The following is a 17,883-nucleotide window of genomic DNA, read 5'->3' on the forward strand; positions in this document are numbered from 1 at the left end:
TCTATACTAATATATTAAAAGACGCTCTTAAACAAGGAAATGTGTCAGGTAACACTATTCCTTAGAGACTTAGAGTGTTTTACTTCACATATAATAAAAAAAAAATTAGAAAATACAAGAAAGAATGAAAATTAACTAAACCTTAAAGCCTTAATCACTAAATCAAGTAATGTTTGATGTTATAATTTTAAAGTAATATATTAATATATGAAAATTATATTTATTCTCGAGTCATAATCCGAACCTAAAAATTACTTTTTTTTTTTAAAAAAAAAAGGAGAAAAAGCATGATAGGAACTTTTCTTTGTTGCTAAAAAAATACTCATTATTCTTTTGCAAACCAAGTCAACAAGTGCCCTTTGAACTGATCCGATACGCTTTAGTGTCAAATGACACTTGGATAAAGAATTTTATCCTAAAGTTTATTATATGAATTAGCTTCAGAAAATATGAAAAATCTTCTTAGATTTTTGGGTATTAAAGCAAGAGAGGATATTGTAAATAATTTAACCTTTGCATATATTCTTGAAAATATACTGGTTCATTTTCGGCTTATTTCATTTGATTAATTTGTCAACTGAACGACTATCGTTGCAGATATACTTCTTTAAGCTTATGGAATGTACGGACACTTCATATGAATGAATGTCGTGTGCTCGGCGCATATTAGACACCAATATATGAGTTTAGACACACCCTAATGTGTCGGACACGTCCCAATATGTGTCCTATATTTTTCGAAAATCGCTACATCTACCTTAGAGGTGATCATGGACCGGGTTACACCTAAAAAAATTGTCCATTGATTGGGCCAAAATTTTGTGCCTAAAGGTTGCTAATTCGAACTAAAATCAGGCCGGGTCAAAAATAGACTAAGAAGTCATTTTTGGCTTGCCCAAAGCCCAACCCAAAGCAAAAAATCGGCTCGGGCCCGATCGCGGGCCAAAAAAAGCCCCACCCCGCCCAAACATTGGGCCAAACTGGAGCTGATCAGGTCTAATCTACTACTATGAAGATTACTAATTAGAAATAGACAATTAAAAAATAATTAATTCTACCGAGTTGGACTCTAGTGATTATTAATGTTTATCTCTAGTGGATAGATTACTTGATTGGTAAACAAAGTTTTTCTCTTGTTTCTCTATTGCAAAGAATTAATATGCGCTCAATGCCATAAGTGTGTACTTCTTCCACTCTATATTTGACATATTTCACTTATATGAAAGTTTTAAATTATTTGCAATATTTTTCTTACTTAGAAATATATTCTCTCTATCTTTTTTCTATCAGTTGAAATCCACTTTGTATATCTCTATATCTCTCTTTTTACATGTCTTACTTTAAAAATGCGGTTTTTTCACCAAGTATCCCTGAGTTTTTATAAAATTCACCTGATATCCTTCAAGTTCTCAAAATACACAGGGTACCCCTAAATTTACTAATACACTCAGATACCCTTAATGACTAACGATATTAACCACCATTAGTCATTAACCTTAATTTTCTAGATTTCAACGTAATTAACCACTAACCCTAACCCCAACCCTAACCCTTAGCCCTAACCCTAAACCTAACCACCTCTCCCTCCACCCTCCCACCACCCCTGCCCCTATCCCCCACCCTCCCTACACCTCTCGTAGCCTCCCCCACCCCCGCGACGCCCCCTCCTCCACCCCCACCCCTGCGATGCCCCCTCCTCCACCCCCACCCCCGCGACGCTCCCTCCTCCACCCCCTCCCCTACCCCTGCGTCGCCTAGCAGGCCCCTCACCCATTCGATTTTAGGGAAGAGACGCACGGGCACGTCAGTAGTTCGAGGGGGCACTGCAGAGGTGGTGGGCGGCTGGGCACCGCAGAATCGTGCCAAGAAGAGAGCGAGGGAAAGAGGGGTGCTAGGTGGCTGGGCGATGCGAAGGTGGTGCGTGCAGTGGTGGTGTGGGTTAGCGGTGGTGGTGGGGAGAAATTGAATGGGTGGGGGAGGGGGGCTGGCAAGGTTAACGGGGTGGGGGAGGGAGAGGGGGGGTGCGATGGGGTGGTGGTTGCGGTGGGGCGTGGGGCTGTAGGGGGTATGATGGGTGGGTGGAGGGGAGGGGGTGGTGGTTGGGTGGTAGTGGGGTTAGGATTAGGATTTAATATTAGGAGTTAAGATTAAGGTTTAAAATTAGGGGTTAGGGTTAGATTTAGTTAGGTTTAGTAAGGGTTAAGACTGACGGTTAACGCTGTTAGTTATTAAGGGTATATGGATGTATTAGTTTGAAACTTAGGGGTACCACGTGTATTTTGAAAACTTGGAGGGTAGCAGGTGAATTTTTTGAAAACTCGGGAGTACTTGCTGAAAAAACCGTAAAAAATATGCTAAAGTATGTGTGATGTTGCAATAATAGTGGAACACAGAAAGTATAATTTAAATACTTCTATAAAGCTAATATGGGCCACCAAAATTTAATCTACAAATAATAGACCTAGCTCGACACGAAATGCACGATAGTGGGTTGTGTACATGCATCATTTTCGAAATTTTTTGAGCTCCTAGCTGCTAGTACGAGCACGACAAGATGACCCTTTCATCCTAAACAACCAAAAAACCTAGAATTCTTAAAGAGGCTAATATGCGCGGTATGACATTTGTGTAAAGCTACACATAGACCCCTCTGAGCTTAGTACGATATAGTTTTCTTGTTTAGTGTTAGACCTGAAGCGCCTGACTCATTAGGTTGATCGATGCGACATGAGTCATGCATAACTCTAATTAATAAAAGATCTAGTAGATTAAGTTTAGGGCTAATAAGCACGGAAGTCAGGTTTGAGGCAAATATATATTGATAGTTCATATAAGTAAATGTCAAAACATCTTAATTTGAAAAGATTTCAATAATACTATCTCGTCCTTTAAAAAACATTTAGAGTTATCTCTAAACATAAAAGAAAAATTCATTCTTATCTCATAAAAGATTATGGGCATCCTCCTAGTACGAGCATGACAAGAAGACTATTTCATTCTAAACCACAAAAAATTCTTAAAGAGGCTAACAAATGCGGTATGATACGTGCGTAAAGCCATGCATAGACCCCCTTGGAGCTTAGTATGATATAGTTTTGTTTCTCTAGTGTTAAGCCCGAACCATCTGACTCATCAAGTGGATTGACATGAGTCATGCGCAACTCTAATTAATAAAAGATCTAGTAGATTAAGTTTAAGACCAACAAGCACATAAGTTAAATTTAAGCCAAATAGATACAAATATTTCACATAATGTCAAGACATCTCAATTTGAAAAGATACTAATAATATTGTGTCGTCCTTCAAAAGGTATTTAAAGTTATCCCTAAACATAAAAGACAAAGTTATTTTTGTCTCATATAATAGATTATTGTAAATTTGTAACCCTTCATACAATACCTATCAATTTCCTAGTCATTAAATTTGTCAATTTCCCATAAGCTTATCATATCTATACACATATCTTTTTCCTTTGTTGTGAGTGTGACCGACCTCAATTGCAACAATTTCGGTTTCTATTCATGTTTCTAGATAATGGTTCTTGCCCCCAGAAATGTCCAAATTTTGAAAAGAAACACAAAGAAACAAAAAAATTGATCAAATGAACCCTCAAAATCTTGGGCATATCACATGCAAATTACACAAAGGTGTACACAAACTGCTGAAAAGACTTGTAATCACACACTTTTATCTGTTTCCTCATTAGAGCAACTAGTAACTTTAGCTTATTTCGGCTTGCATGACAGCCAACTACACCTACCTCTATTTAACGCCAATATGTTCATTGTATATAATATATAGGTCCATATCCATAGTGTTAAAATCATTGTTCCCTTTGTGACTCTGTTTCATATTAGTTTACGCAGTTTGAGTTTCACAGTTTATGATACGTATTAAGACGAATTCTGAAAGATCACGTATAGTTATGTTCATTTGTCTAAATATTATTAAAAAATGTAGTCGAAGTTTGTGAAATTTAAACAGAAAAAATAGATTGTGTAAACTATACACTATACAGATTACATAATAAGCACTTTGGGAACAGATGCGCATTTGTTTCTTACTTATATAATAGGATGGTAGTGTTTGTTGAAGATTGCTGCTAAAGAAGAAAAGGGGACAAAGTGGGTACCTCATCTCTTCTTTTGTTCTTTTGTCCAAAATATTTTTACTTCTTCAACTCTGATAGTTTCACAATCCAAGGTTAAGAGGTAGCCTTTGTCTTCTACTACTCTTATAACACTAAGAGGTTCCTAGATTGTCTTTACCAAACTCATTTCCCATGGCAAAGGCAGCCATTTCCAACCATGAATTCCATTATGACCGAGCGAAAGAGGTTAAAGAATTTGAACAAACGAAGGCCGGAGTTAAAGGGCTCCTGGACTCCGGTATATCGAGTATACCTCGTTTCTTCATTCAACCACCGGAAAACCTTTCACCAAGAGATGGTTCTAGCCTTTCGGTTGAGTTTCCAGTGATAGATTTTGGTGATGATGGATGTAAGGGAAGTTCGGAGGTAGTGAAGGAAATACGCGAGGCTTGTCAAACATGGGGATTCTTCCAGCTTGTTAACCATGGGATCCCTGTAAAAGTCATGGAGGAATTGTTGGAGGGGATCCGAAGGTTTCACGAACAACCTACACACGAAAAAACTAGGTTCTACACACGTGATTTCAACCACAAGGTGAGGTACTATAGTAATGGAGATCTATTGGTAGCAAGAGCTGCTAATTGGAGGGATTCAATAAGTTGTGAGTACCAGGATGGTGATCTCAACCCTGAAGAAGTTCCTCTTATATGCAGGTCATAGTGCCTCTTTCTCTTTGCTTGCCATATTATATGTAACACATATGTTTAGTTTATATAACATAGCTGCAAACTAGGTATTCAGGAAACAGAATAGCTTATACTGTTATTGTGCACTTCTGCAGGGAAGCAATAACTAAGTACATGGGAAACACACTAAATCTCAAGAAAAAGCTCTCTGAAGTACTGTCAGTGGCTTTAGGTCTTGAAAAGGAACACTTAGCCAAGATTGAATGCATGGAAACTGCAAACTTGGTGTGCCACTACTATCCTGCATGCCCAGAACCACACCTAACCTTAGGTGCAACGAAGCATTGTGATCCATCTTTCATGACGGTTCTCCTGCAAGACAGCACTGGTGGCCTCCAAGTCTTCCACCAAGATCAATGGATCGATATCCATCCTAGGCCAGGAGCTTTGGTAATCCATATCGGAGATTTAATGCAGGTAACATTTACTCTCCATCACTGGAATCCAGATCTTCGAACACATTTGATTTATGTCGGTTTATCTTTTAAACACTCTTGATCCCTGTGTTACTCGGACTTTTCATTTTACCTCAATACCAGTGTCGATTGCTCAACACTTCGACACAAAATCATGAAGATTCTGCATATTTTGGCCGAGCCAGACACTTCAAACATTCCCGTGTCTGGTACAAGTATCAGAGTCCAAGTAACATGGGCTGATATACAGCCTGTGACCCAGAGCTATTTTTCCTTCCTATGTAACAAAAGAGGTCATTTGTGTTATACCAGTTCATTCAGCTGTTTGACTTCTCTGCTTCTCTTTCTCTATAAATCATAACTGGAAATCTGGAATGCAGTCTTAAGTTTTCGTATGTTCTTAACCAATGCAGTTGATCACAAATGCAAAGTTCAGAAGCGTTGAGCACAGAGTACGTTTAGGGCATAACTGTCCAAGGGTATCAGCTGCGTGTTTCTTCTATCCGAGCACCAAGAAGAAATATGAAATATACAGGCCGCTAGAAGAGTTTCTATCAGAGAATAATCCACCCTTGTACAGGGGAACGAGCGCCAACGAATATCTAGCTTATTATAGGACCAAAGGATTAGACGGCCAGTCAGCCCTTCCCCATTTTGAGTTGTCATGAACTCAATCTTACATCAGTAATTTAATTGCTTCTTGTTATATTTCTCATCAAATAACAGTAGATTTCTCATAAAAAGAAGGTGCATCGATAGAAGAGCAAAGACATCAACTTGCACGCATTAGATTCATTAACAAGTAGAAAGTTTACAACTCGAAGAAAATCACTCCAAAATTAAGCAGAAACCACTCATTTCTTTAGTTTTTCAGGGTTTCTTTTCTGACACTATTTATACTTGGAAGGGAGCATAAAAACCCAAAAGACGAAAACACAAACTCTTAACAAGTGGTCGTCAAACATCACAAGAAAAACTCACAGAACTTTTAAAAAAGCATCAACATTGAAATTTCTGATACCAAACTTGCAACAGATGTCACAGAGTAGATTTGGATTGCAGCAGCTGGACAAGTGACCACAACACATCCATCCTATGCAAGTTTCTGTTGCTCTGGCTCTGCAATGTTGTACATTTAAAACTAAATTAGCAAATGCAACACCAACGTAGAAATTTGCTTCATCCGAAGGTGTTATATTAGAGTTTTCATACAAAAAGACATCACTACTTCTCATATGTATAAATACAAGACATATTATGCAGAATTACAAGCATTATTCACCAGATAATGCAAGCCCCAAACAAACCTATTGGCATAATTTCAAGTGTACAAGCAGTAAAACTACTTTAAATTAATCATACATAGTTATTCCATGTTTCGGCTATAAAACTAAGATATCAGAATTATACAAGGCTGTGTAAACATCTTCATAGTTTTAGCCCACAGAATTCTCCACAGTTTTGCAATAGAAAAGGGAAACAACACCTATGTAGCACAGAAACGACTAGGGTTTCCGAACCAGGGATTCCCCCAGGTTCCAGCCATTTGAGGGCTTCACTAGCTCAAATATGGCTCATGGCTGGGGTTTCCACAACGGAAATTTTCTAAAAATGGAGGAAACCTAGGTGTCACAGAGGTGTCCGTGCTTTCATAGTATAAAACCAATAGAACTTACGAATAATCACTTTTTCTAATTTTAAACTATTTCTAATTTTACACCTTTTCACTTCTCCATAGTTCTACTCAATCTAATTGTATTCGGAAACGGGGTATAAATAATCACAAGAGCAATTCCAAGAAAAAATGTTAATTTTAAACTATTCTTTATAATTTTACTCAATCTAATTCTAAAAGGAAACGGGATATTAATAATCACAAGAGCAATTGCAAGACAGATAGTTAATTTTAACTTTTTCTAATTTTACGCATATTCACTTCTCCATAATTTCTACTCAGTCAAATTCTAAACAAAAACGAGGTATAAATGATCATGAGAGCAACTTCATGACAGAAAATAAATAATCTTTTGTCAGGCCAGAGGCAAAAGCAAGTGGATTTGTGTCCAAGTTAACGCATCCGCAGAGAGAATTGTTGAACATAAAATTGTTAAAGATGCAACTATGCAAGTATTTTAAGCATATATGAACAAAGGTGCAAACAGTATCAACGTCGTTTGAACAAGATAGTCAGAAACAGATACAAAGTGACCTACACAATCACAACTACAATAATGTAAATCATGCTGTTAGGCAATCATGTGAAAGCTTAAAGTTTAGGCCTGGGTTGCATGTGTGATATTTTCCTTTGGGATGCCTCGGTTTAGTTGTACAAATATTATTTGAGCAATGAAATTATTTTTCATCTTGTTCCTGAAAAGATGGAAAAATCCAAACTATAGGCACCTGACATAAATTAGATATCAACAGTGGTAATTATCATCTTCAGATTTTACCTCAACTACAAAACGCATCCATGTTTTATCTGCATGATTGTCAGTCATGCCTTTCAGAATAGTCAGGCCTACGCTCCTGATAGCTTCTGCTATCTCCAGAAAATGGTCACAATCCTCACATAACATCTGTATAAACAAGATGTAAAACATTAGGGACAAGAAAAAATCTGAAAGGTGAGCTTCTCAAATGTATGGCTCCTGACACGACATCAAGTAACTCTTTCCTTGAGGAAAGTAAGGTGATATACACGCATACCTCTATTAACATTTGCCCATTCATGTTGAGATTTTCAACTAAAATTGGGCAAATTTTCATATGACCTCCAACCTCCACAGCCCAGCTTGAACCTTGCTCATAACCAGATCCTAGAACTCCCATTTCATTACTGCAACCCTACATGTTCAAATTTATGGTGTAAAGTTCAATTCATTCAATTTATAAAATTGGCATTTCAACACCACCAAAATCTCTTAATGCAGGAATTAGGTTGATTATGTATGCAAAACAGTATCTTCAGTTTACAGTAAGCAATTACTTGAGTTAATGGATGTTCAAAATGATTACATGGGAGGAAATTTTACACTCAGGAGTCTATGTTAGCTTGTTCTTACCCGAGATTTAACACAGTTACTGAGCTTGTCAGCATGCTTAGTCACACTCTGCATGAAAACCATATGCTTGATAGTCCGCTCCAGCAGTGAATCAATGCTACACTGCACAATTATGACAGAACATGTCAAGATATATTGAAAAACCATCTGAAGAGCACCATTTTTCACAACTGCACTGAAGGAGACATACCTTCGACCCATTGGGAACAAGATCCCGGAGCTCTTTGATGCGGTCTTGAATAAGCTGTCTATCTCTAGGCCGAGGACGAGAACTTTCACCAGGTCTTGCTCTCTTCTTGTTACCCTTACCCGGTTCAATTGTCCTTGCCAATGGTTCTCTGTATGAACTAGTTGAAGACCTAATGCTGCCGGATTCAGGAGAGTTTGAGCAGTTCTGTGTACTTTCTTCTAGAAGTGATGAGCAGCCGATTGAGTAATACGAGGATGAACCAATCGTATGGCTAGTGTTAATAGATGGCTCCGGCATTTTTTCAGTGGTTAGCATAGATTCGGATGTAGAAAGCGACTTTGCACTCTTAAAAGTGGCATCGTTGCGGCAAAAATTAGCTACGACGGCTTCTAGAAGATGATCTGTCCCAGAATCTGTTGTAAGTAGGCTGCTTTCCATTGCTTCTGGCATCTGAGAAGCAGGCCTTTCTTCAGGATTTTCGGACTCCCAAGACCAAGGGTAGCACTGTTTCAGAAAACCAGGTCCTAACGCTTCATGCAGCTCAGTTCCAGCAGAGTACATGACAGATGAAGTTAAGTTGCCTAGAGCATCCAAACAGCTGAACTCTGGTTGATTCTTTATTTTATTTTCCACCTTCTGTTTCCCCAAGGAATCTGAAGCTACAACTTTTTGAACTTTTCCTTCAGAAGGATATAGTTTAACATCATATATAGTGCTATTATCCGTCAAGCAACTTTTTGAGGATGCACAAATTTTCTGTCCAGAACTAGTAACTCCATTTTGGATCTTATAACTGTTACTTCCACAATTGGTGCCATGGAGCAGATCAGTAGATTGCTGACTTTCAGATACTGATTGAACAAATTTATTTTTCTTCATCAATTCCGCTGCGTCGCTGAGATGCACACCGTGAAATGGAGCCCCAAAAGAATCAGCAAACTGTATCTTGGGAGGTTGAAAATCAAGAGAACTGGAAGAAGTGTTCTCCTTATTTATAGTTTTACCAAGATCAAGTAGACACTCCTGAAGAGCATCTGGAGTAAAATTTCTCGCCGGTATATCTGACTGTAAAGAAGATAGCTAAGTTCAAGATGTGTGAACAGAAAAAATACTCCGAATGGAAAAGAGGCAAGAGAGTCTCATACCATCTGCAACACGTTCTGCAGACTGCTTTGAATTGGAGTCTGGATATGGCATGCTGACTCTTGAAGAGAAGAAAATACATATCTAATATGAGTCAACAACTGCAAATTTTCATTGACCTACAACAAAGCAAACAAAAAATTAGAAAGACATACAATGTTATGCATGAAGTGGTCTAGCAGATATCTTTATCTTAACAAATTTACAGATCACATACTTAGACAATGATATGAGTCTTAACAAATTTAGAGATCAAACAATTTAGACAATGATTTGAATCAAACTTGCACCAGTTAGCATGGCCTCTCACCTCCTTGTGAGACCAAAACCCTTACTTTTGAACTGTGACAATTATAAACATCCATGATAGTTTGATAGTCTAGCAAATAATTCTATCTTAACAAATTTAGAGAGCACATAAATTAGACAATGATATAAATCAAACTGCACTAGGTTGCATGGTCTCTCGCCCTTCCTGTGAGATCAAAACCCTCTCATTTGAACTGCAACTATTATAAATAACCATAATATTTTTGGTAAATTTTGTTCTTAATATGCTGCAAGCCTTGTTCCAATCACATTTCATTTATTATAGCATCTTCCGTATTAAGAAAGCTTCTTAACATAAACATGATGACATCGAAACAGTTGACATGAAGCATGTAAAGATTGATGAGTACAATATAGGAAGAAGAGTGAATCAAATTCACCAAGACCCATTTCATCTGAAACAACCCAAGTATATCCCACAATAATTGTAAGTATTTTTTTTGTAATATAGAAAGAGAAGTACTGGCTTTACCAAAGCAACAACCGTTGCCCTTATAGGTTCAAGTGCACCTATCAAGGGTAAACCAGCGGAGCAAGGAAGGTTTCCCCAGCATAGTGTGTTAATATGATGAGATACAAGATTTATGATTTCATTAGTCTAGATTCTAGTCCTAGTCTACATCCTTTCCAATTGCCTAAACTACTGCAGAAATCAAGTATAACTTAAGAGCATGCACCCGAGATTTAAAAATTGCAACCATTTTTTAGAATCAAAACAAAAACATGACAGATTTTCAAACTACAAAGCTTTAGGGGAAAAAAAAAATATATTGAAGTGAAAGGACAAAAAGTATAGTTCATTAAGATACTCACTTTGTTTAGGGAGCCAAGCTGTACAACTCCATATGGAACAACAGCTGCTACAACAATAGTCTGCAGAAAAATGAAGTTCACAATCAGCAAAAGTTTTGATCCAGGTAGGTAAAACTTATGCGTAAACTACAATATCATTGACTGTTGCTCAAAGAAGCAAGTTCTTTCCAAAAATACAAACACTTATGAAAAATTTATAGTAAAGCTTTGAGAAGAGCCATACCTTGATTCCAGCTGCAAACTGAGCTTGCCATCCATCACAGAGCTGCGAGGCAGATATAACAGATACGTAAGGAAATAAGTGGATATACATATAGTAAACAAGCTTATGAAGCTAAACAACCATTGATGAATGGCAACGCACCTCCAGTGGTGAGCAGGAAGTCACTGTTTGTTCACCAGCAAAAATCCAACGATGCTTCCCTGTAACAGCCACCTGGCCAACAATCCTGTTCAAGCAATTACATCAAATAAACTTCCACAAAAATTCACAAGAACACACCCTTATAAAGAAACATTGATTGGACCAATGAGGAGAAACATTGCAAAGAGTTGAATCTAGCAAAACTTACCCTTCCCCGAGAGAATATACGTGGTAAGACATCTTTGCCACAGCCATACCAAGAGGATCATTTGCAACATGATCATCATGCAAGCTTTCAAGTGCTTCACCAAAGCTTTTACTCACTGAAGGATCCACTTTAATTTGATTATTGTAGAAAGCATCTTCCCAAGTCAGTACCCTGAAATAAGTTTCACAGAAAGGCATTAATACACAAAGATGGCATCCTGTATAGATACAATTCGGAGTCTTGGACTATTGTGAAAATGGGTGTGACTTAGCATTCATGGGAGAAAGGGAAAGGGGAAGGATATCAAGAGGAGGCCTCACTAATCTAAACAAAACCAGAAACGCCAATTTTACAGTTAAATTAATGACTTTTGAATTATGGATTTGTAACACTCCAAGAATTAGTTTCACAAAAAAAAATTCATTAGGGATGTCAACGAGTTTTTCAAATACCCAATATAAACATGCATGTACAAAATCAAAAAAGAAAATCAAACGGGCAACAAAATCCAACCAAAAAAGTGACAGTTCCCAAACAAGACTTTCTTCTGTGACTTTCACACCAAAGACTTAGGGTTGAACCTAGAAAGACAATGACCTTTTTTCGTCAAAATAGGGTTTATACCAATGACTTTATAATACTTGTGAAATCGTAACACTTCAAGATGTGTGAAAATAAAAGTCCTACAAATGACATTCGCAATTATGTCACAAATAACTCATTAGAGATGTGTAACTAGTTTGTCAAATGTTTAAAATACACTTACATGTAACCAAATCAAACTGGCAACAGAGATCCAAATTAAATGACAACTCTTAAACAAGACTTTCCATTCTTTGGTAAGCTTAACCCATTTATTGTCAAAGTTGAAGTTGAAGAAGTACACCGATTATTCCCTACTTTTACCAACCACATATTGCCGGAAAGTCTTAAGGTAATAGTGTGTGATCATATATTAACTACCACCTAAAACATTCACTACTGCTTCCTACAAATCCAACTCTTGAACAGTCAATCAAGTTTGCAAAAGTAATAAAACAGAAGTAATACTCAAACATCAATAAAGGAGTAAACTAGTAAGCACAACATCAAGTCATCAACATCAAGCTGAGAAAGGGCAAACTTACATTCGAGCACGATGTTTGAGCTTCCAAAAGACCGCGTAATTCCATTCGGTATTCCAACATAGGCTTTGAAGCAACTGTTGCAAGTGAGTAGCCATTTTTGCACTCACCAGCAAAATCAAACTCTAAACCCCCCCTTCCCCAAACTAAGAACACTTGCAACCCCGACGAACTCGGGTTTTTGTTAGTTTTAAAATGTCAATTTGCTACACAAAATCACCAACCTAATTGTCCTCAATCCTCTAATCTAACTTGCCCTATATGAACCTCTACCTGCTTGTTTCCTTCTTAATCCTGCTCGCCGTTTTATTGGCGGTCCAACAGTTGGTAGCAGTAAGCAATCCCTCCCCATTGAGTAAACAAAGACCCTAATACTAAAAACCCTACTACCACTTCCAATCAAATTTACCCTTAAAAAGCTCAAAAATCACAAAAATTCCACAAAACTAAACATACCCACATCACAATTCATCCTAAAAACAACTTTCCTCGAACAATAATCCAAAAAACACACAATTACACAATATGGGTATAACTAAAATCACCAAAAAGATCTAAACTTTACTCCAAATTTCAAGGATGCGTATAGTTTAACTGATATCAGACGACATTGTTAGTTGAGATAATATGAAACCATGAAACAATTGATGCAAAATTGGAGCAACAAACACAATTGCAATTGTGAAACAAAGAAATTGAAACTATATAAACAAAAAAAGGAGCTTAATTTAGTTTCAAACCAAGTTGAATCTGTAGAAATTGATTCAAAGTTTTGAACTTTTTTAACTGAGCTTAAAACTGAACTCTTTCTCTTGCACCAAGTTCTTCAGCAAAGAGCTCAATCTTATGAACATCAATCAATTCCATCACCTCTACCCTTTAAGAGAGAGAAGAATTCCCAAAAAGTAGAAAGAGAAAGTGACCTTTTTTTTTATTTTCCCTTTTTTTTAGTAAAAAGAAGAGAAATTTGGAGCCAAGTTTTGATCTTTAACCTCCTTTTTGTGTGTGTATAAAAAAAAAAATAGAGTAGCTTTTTGAATTTCACTCAATTTTTTCTTTCTTTAATCTTTTTGCTTTTGAGTGAACAATGTAAAAGGCTACACTCTAATCTACGCCACATGCACCACTACAAACTCCCTTCCTTATCCTACGCACCTTATGCATTTTAGAAAAAAAAAAATTAGTCTTTTTCTCAAAACATTACCCACTAGTTTATTTACTATACTTCAATAGTGATTTTACAAGTTTTCTTCCACAAATGAAGAGAGAGAATGAGAAATGAAAGAAATTTTTTTTTTTTTTGATGCAAAATTTAATTTTTTTGGTTGAAGTGTAGTGGGAAATTTGTTGGGTTTTTATTAAAAATGAAATCCAACAAGTAATTGAGTAGTAGGTCATATAAGAAGTGATACAATGGCCAACAACATGATGTTAAGGTGAGGAATTGCTTCTTATCCTCCCATCACTCTTCTTGCATATCTAAAATTTTACTTTTGAAAACCCACCTCTTGTATCTCACAAAGGGGCTTTTTTCAACCATGATTTTACTTGCTAAAAGTTTTTTTTAACACCCACCTACCTAATAATAATAATAATAATAATAACACACCTATTTTTCTTTTGTCCTTATCTTAATCATATGGTTTGTGATGTGTATTTGACTATTTCTACCCCATTAAATTTGGATTATAGTGAGTTTAAGACAAAGAGGATTTGTAGTAAATATGATTGTTTAGGAGTCTTGTCTTTTGAGGTAAGAAAGTTTTGTACTGTGTTTGATGTGGTATGGATGGATTATATCCATTAATAATACTTTGCGTTTACTTGGTTATTGTTTTACTTACCGTTTTAAAATAGTTAATGACTTAATGTAGAATGTCTTATAATCGTTACTAGTTCAACCATCTTTATATATAGATTGAGACATCTCTATTTTATATACATTCGAGCTATACATGCAATCTCATGATGCGTACAACATATACACATATGTGTGCATGACACACATGGTGCATGTGTGACTTGTACATGTATATATATACACTGACAAATAGAGTAATTTGTATATAGATTTTTTACAACGAACCTATTTTATTTACGATTTTAATATATATTATGTGTTATAATCAGCCTAATTACATACGCCACTATATATATCTTTGTTGAAAAAAATGAGATATTAAGAAGGCAAACAATTCATTGAAATGGAGGTAATGTGTGATAGAACTTTGTCAATCAGATTTCTAGTTTATAAAAGACAATGAAGATCTCTTAATACACTGCATGCATGCATGCATGCATGCATGCAAAACATTATTCAATATTAGATGCTAAAGTTAGAGCAAATTCTCTAGTTATTTGCATGTGTAATGTAACCAATTTAACCATTTGAATGCACTTTTGTTCAGATAGTTAAATAGAATTACATGCAACTGAAAATTTTGCCCTAATTTTTTTTTTCATTTACAAAGATAGACTTCCTTTTGTGATTTAAAAAATTTCCTCCATATTCATGATCTGTTTTATTAAGAGTTCTTGTTCTTGCACCACACCAACTCAACATTATCCTTCCAAGTATAATGATTTCTACAACAATGGTCTATAGTGATTATTACCATTGAAATCTAATCATACGTCCTCAACTTTTTTTCCGATCCTCCTTTTATTTGATTTATTCCATATATTGTTTGAGTTTGTCTTATAAGAGATCGCCTATTTTTAAATTAAAATAGACAATAGTAAGTCCAATATTAAAAAGAGGATTAGCCCGATAATGGCTAGATTAATTTTTTTCGGTAACTTGTTTAATTCATTTAGTAATTAGGTCTAATTTTAATATAAAATTAGACCGTCTCTTTTAATAATTTTTGAGATTATTATTAAGCTAGCCAAATATAATGAGCATGTAGAAGTAGAAACAAGAATAGTGATAAAATAAAAGTGAAATCATAACAAAAATCAATCATGGTAAATTATCACATTAGAAATGTTGCTTTAATCAACGAGATTCACTTTGTCGGAAGTAAGAGAAATGGCATACAACTATTGACTACCTTATTTGTAAGCACAAATCATAACTTAAATCATTTCCTTTATTCAAAACTGTTCCAATTTTATTAAGCATGAAATATACATTATATGATGGGATTATCGACCACAATAATAGCTATCAAACGACATGCATGATTTTTTGATCTCAATTAACTTGTTTCTCTTATCTAGGTCAACTATAACTTTCTTAAGCACTCTTCAACATTTTTTTAAATAACTTTTACCAAGTAGGTAATAACATAAAAGACAAAAGTAAGATTTTGTGTATTACTCCCTCCGTCTTTTTTTATTTGCTACATTTTGTCATTTAGGGGTGTCTCAATTTATTTGCTACATTTGCAAATATTTCCATATATAGTACATAGGTCCCACACTTTATTTACAAATTTGCCATCACTCCCTTCTTGATTTTGTAAATGTTTCCATATATAATACATAGGTCCCACAATTTACCTATTTGCTTTTTTGTTAATTCCATTTATGTCAATGGTCCCCACTCCCTCCTTGGTCTTTGTGAAAAAGTGCTTGTAGCAAATAAAAAAAGACAGAGGGAGTACAATGCAACTGATGATCGAGAAACACACTTTGTTATTTTTAAGAATATTAGGTATGTAGTATTCTATGCGTCTTGTAATAAATTTCTCATTTGTTTTTTTACGAAGTCAAATTTTGCAAATTCTGACTATAAATTCTCAACAATGTACAAATTAAAATTCTATACTCATGTATGAATAACGATCTTGTTAAATTTTGTCTCTACGTGTGTATTCAAGGTGTCAACCTTTTATAATTTTTTAAAGAATTCATTACAAATATGTGTCTTAACTCTTAAGATGACTGAAATTATCAAAACATATGTACGTTCTGCTTGCATAGAAAATATGCTCTTTAACTTATACTATATATTTTGACATTTTGTAAAGAATTGTCACGTGAATAATATAGAGACAGATCGAAGAAAATTATGGTTAGTTTTTCAAACTTTCTTCCGCTTTTATGGATAACACGGTGGATAAAAAGAATGACAACGAGATAACATTAGTAAAAATATTTTTGGTGAATTAGATATGATAAATATTTTTTCTTTTTTTTGGAAGTAAATATGATAAATCTTAACCATAGAGAATTGGAACCATTAACACTTACAAAAAAAAAAACGGAATATATATAGAGAAAAAGGAAAAACTTTATCTACCTAGTATCAAGTATTCTTATAATTTGGACCATCTCGTAAAATTAGGGGTCATGTACTTAAATAAATTATAAAGATTAAATATTTTGGTGAATAGAAGAGACGGAAGATTTATAAATGGGATTTTTTGGAGAATAGGAGAAGAAGAAGAAAAACCCCAAATATAAATTAATCTCTTTAAATTTGTAATTAGATTTAGGTTTTTGTTTTTTCTTTAGACAAACTACTAATAGAATTAGACCCTTATATTTTGAGGATCTTATACAGTTGCTCACTCTACACACGGATTTAGCCGCCTCTACTTATAATCTTATGTGCGTAATTTATTTAGCAGGTGTAATTCTTTCAATGGCTACTTAGAAGTTAGAAGTTAAGAGTAGTCAAGTAGCTAGTTGCTTATCCATGGATATGCAGCGAATTTAGTGATGAAAATAATCATGGTATGTCGTTTTCACACCATAGGAATAATAAAAATACACTATATATGAAAGTTAGTAGGATTGATGAGTACAAAGAGACAATAATAATGATACACTATTTCTCTCTCTTTTTGTCAAACCTCTCTATGAAGTAATCCTAATTTAAGGGGTTCAAATTCTAATTGGCTACCCTAGCTAGATTAGTTCACTATTATTACAACTTAAGTATGTTCCTATATGAGGTAAGTATTATATTAGGCTCTAATTAACATGCATATATGTAGACTCTAGTAATGTTATTAGACGATTATTTTATACTTCTAGTACAAGGTAAAAAGAAAATAGTACTCCCTCCGTCCCAAAATATAGTTCCCATTTCCCTTTTTTCACGGTAATTTATGTAAGTTGGGATAGTAAAGATTTTTTGTTTATTTAAATAAATGTTGTATGGGAAAAGATGATTTTAGGAGAGAGAATGAAGATAATTGGTGAAAGAGCATTAATTGTAACATTTTGGTTGAATAAACAAAGGAAAAAAACAAATTCAAGAAGCAAATAAATGATGGGACACGATTTTTCTAGACAAATTACGGAAAAATGTGAAACTAAATATGGAAATGGGAACTATATTTTGGGACACCCAAAATGGAAATGGAAACTATATTTTGGAACGGAGGGAGTATATGTTTCATAAACTCTTCTTTCGATAATGTAAATTCCTAAAAGATCATT

At 35.2% G+C, this 17,883-nt stretch overlaps 2 protein-coding genes across 2 annotated transcripts; one reads left to right on the top strand and one right to left on the bottom strand.

Moving 5' to 3' along the window:
- Positions 1-3,970: 3,970 nt before the first annotated feature.
- LOC104894642 (1-aminocyclopropane-1-carboxylate oxidase homolog 1) lies at positions 3,971-5,958 on the top strand. Its single transcript, XM_010680924.4, has 3 exons — positions 3,971-4,803; positions 4,932-5,253; positions 5,666-5,958. Exons 1-3 carry the CDS (start codon positions 4,283-4,285, stop codon positions 5,918-5,920), a joined length of 1,098 nt encoding a protein of 365 aa, XP_010679226.2. The 5' UTR covers positions 3,971-4,282; the 3' UTR covers positions 5,921-5,958.
- A 62-nt stretch (positions 5,959-6,020) lies between these two features.
- Positions 6,021-13,810, bottom strand: LOC104894641 (transcription factor EMB1444). Its single transcript, XM_019249797.3, has 11 exons — positions 12,493-13,810; positions 11,366-11,536; positions 11,158-11,242; positions 11,017-11,058; positions 10,794-10,853; positions 9,653-9,769; positions 8,508-9,572; positions 8,318-8,419; positions 7,962-8,099; positions 7,706-7,831; positions 6,021-6,371 (listed from the first exon to the last, which is right to left on the bottom strand). Exons 1-11 carry the CDS (start codon positions 12,585-12,587, stop codon positions 6,291-6,293), a joined length of 2,082 nt encoding a protein of 693 aa, XP_019105342.2. The 5' UTR covers positions 12,588-13,810; the 3' UTR covers positions 6,021-6,290.
- Positions 13,811-17,883: the final 4,073 nt, after the last annotated feature.

This window comes from Beta vulgaris, chromosome 5 (genome assembly GCF_026745355.1).
Source record: "Beta vulgaris subsp. vulgaris cultivar EL10 chromosome 5, EL10.2, whole genome shotgun sequence".
Classification (NCBI taxonomy): domain Eukaryota; kingdom Viridiplantae; phylum Streptophyta; class Magnoliopsida; order Caryophyllales; family Amaranthaceae; genus Beta; species Beta vulgaris.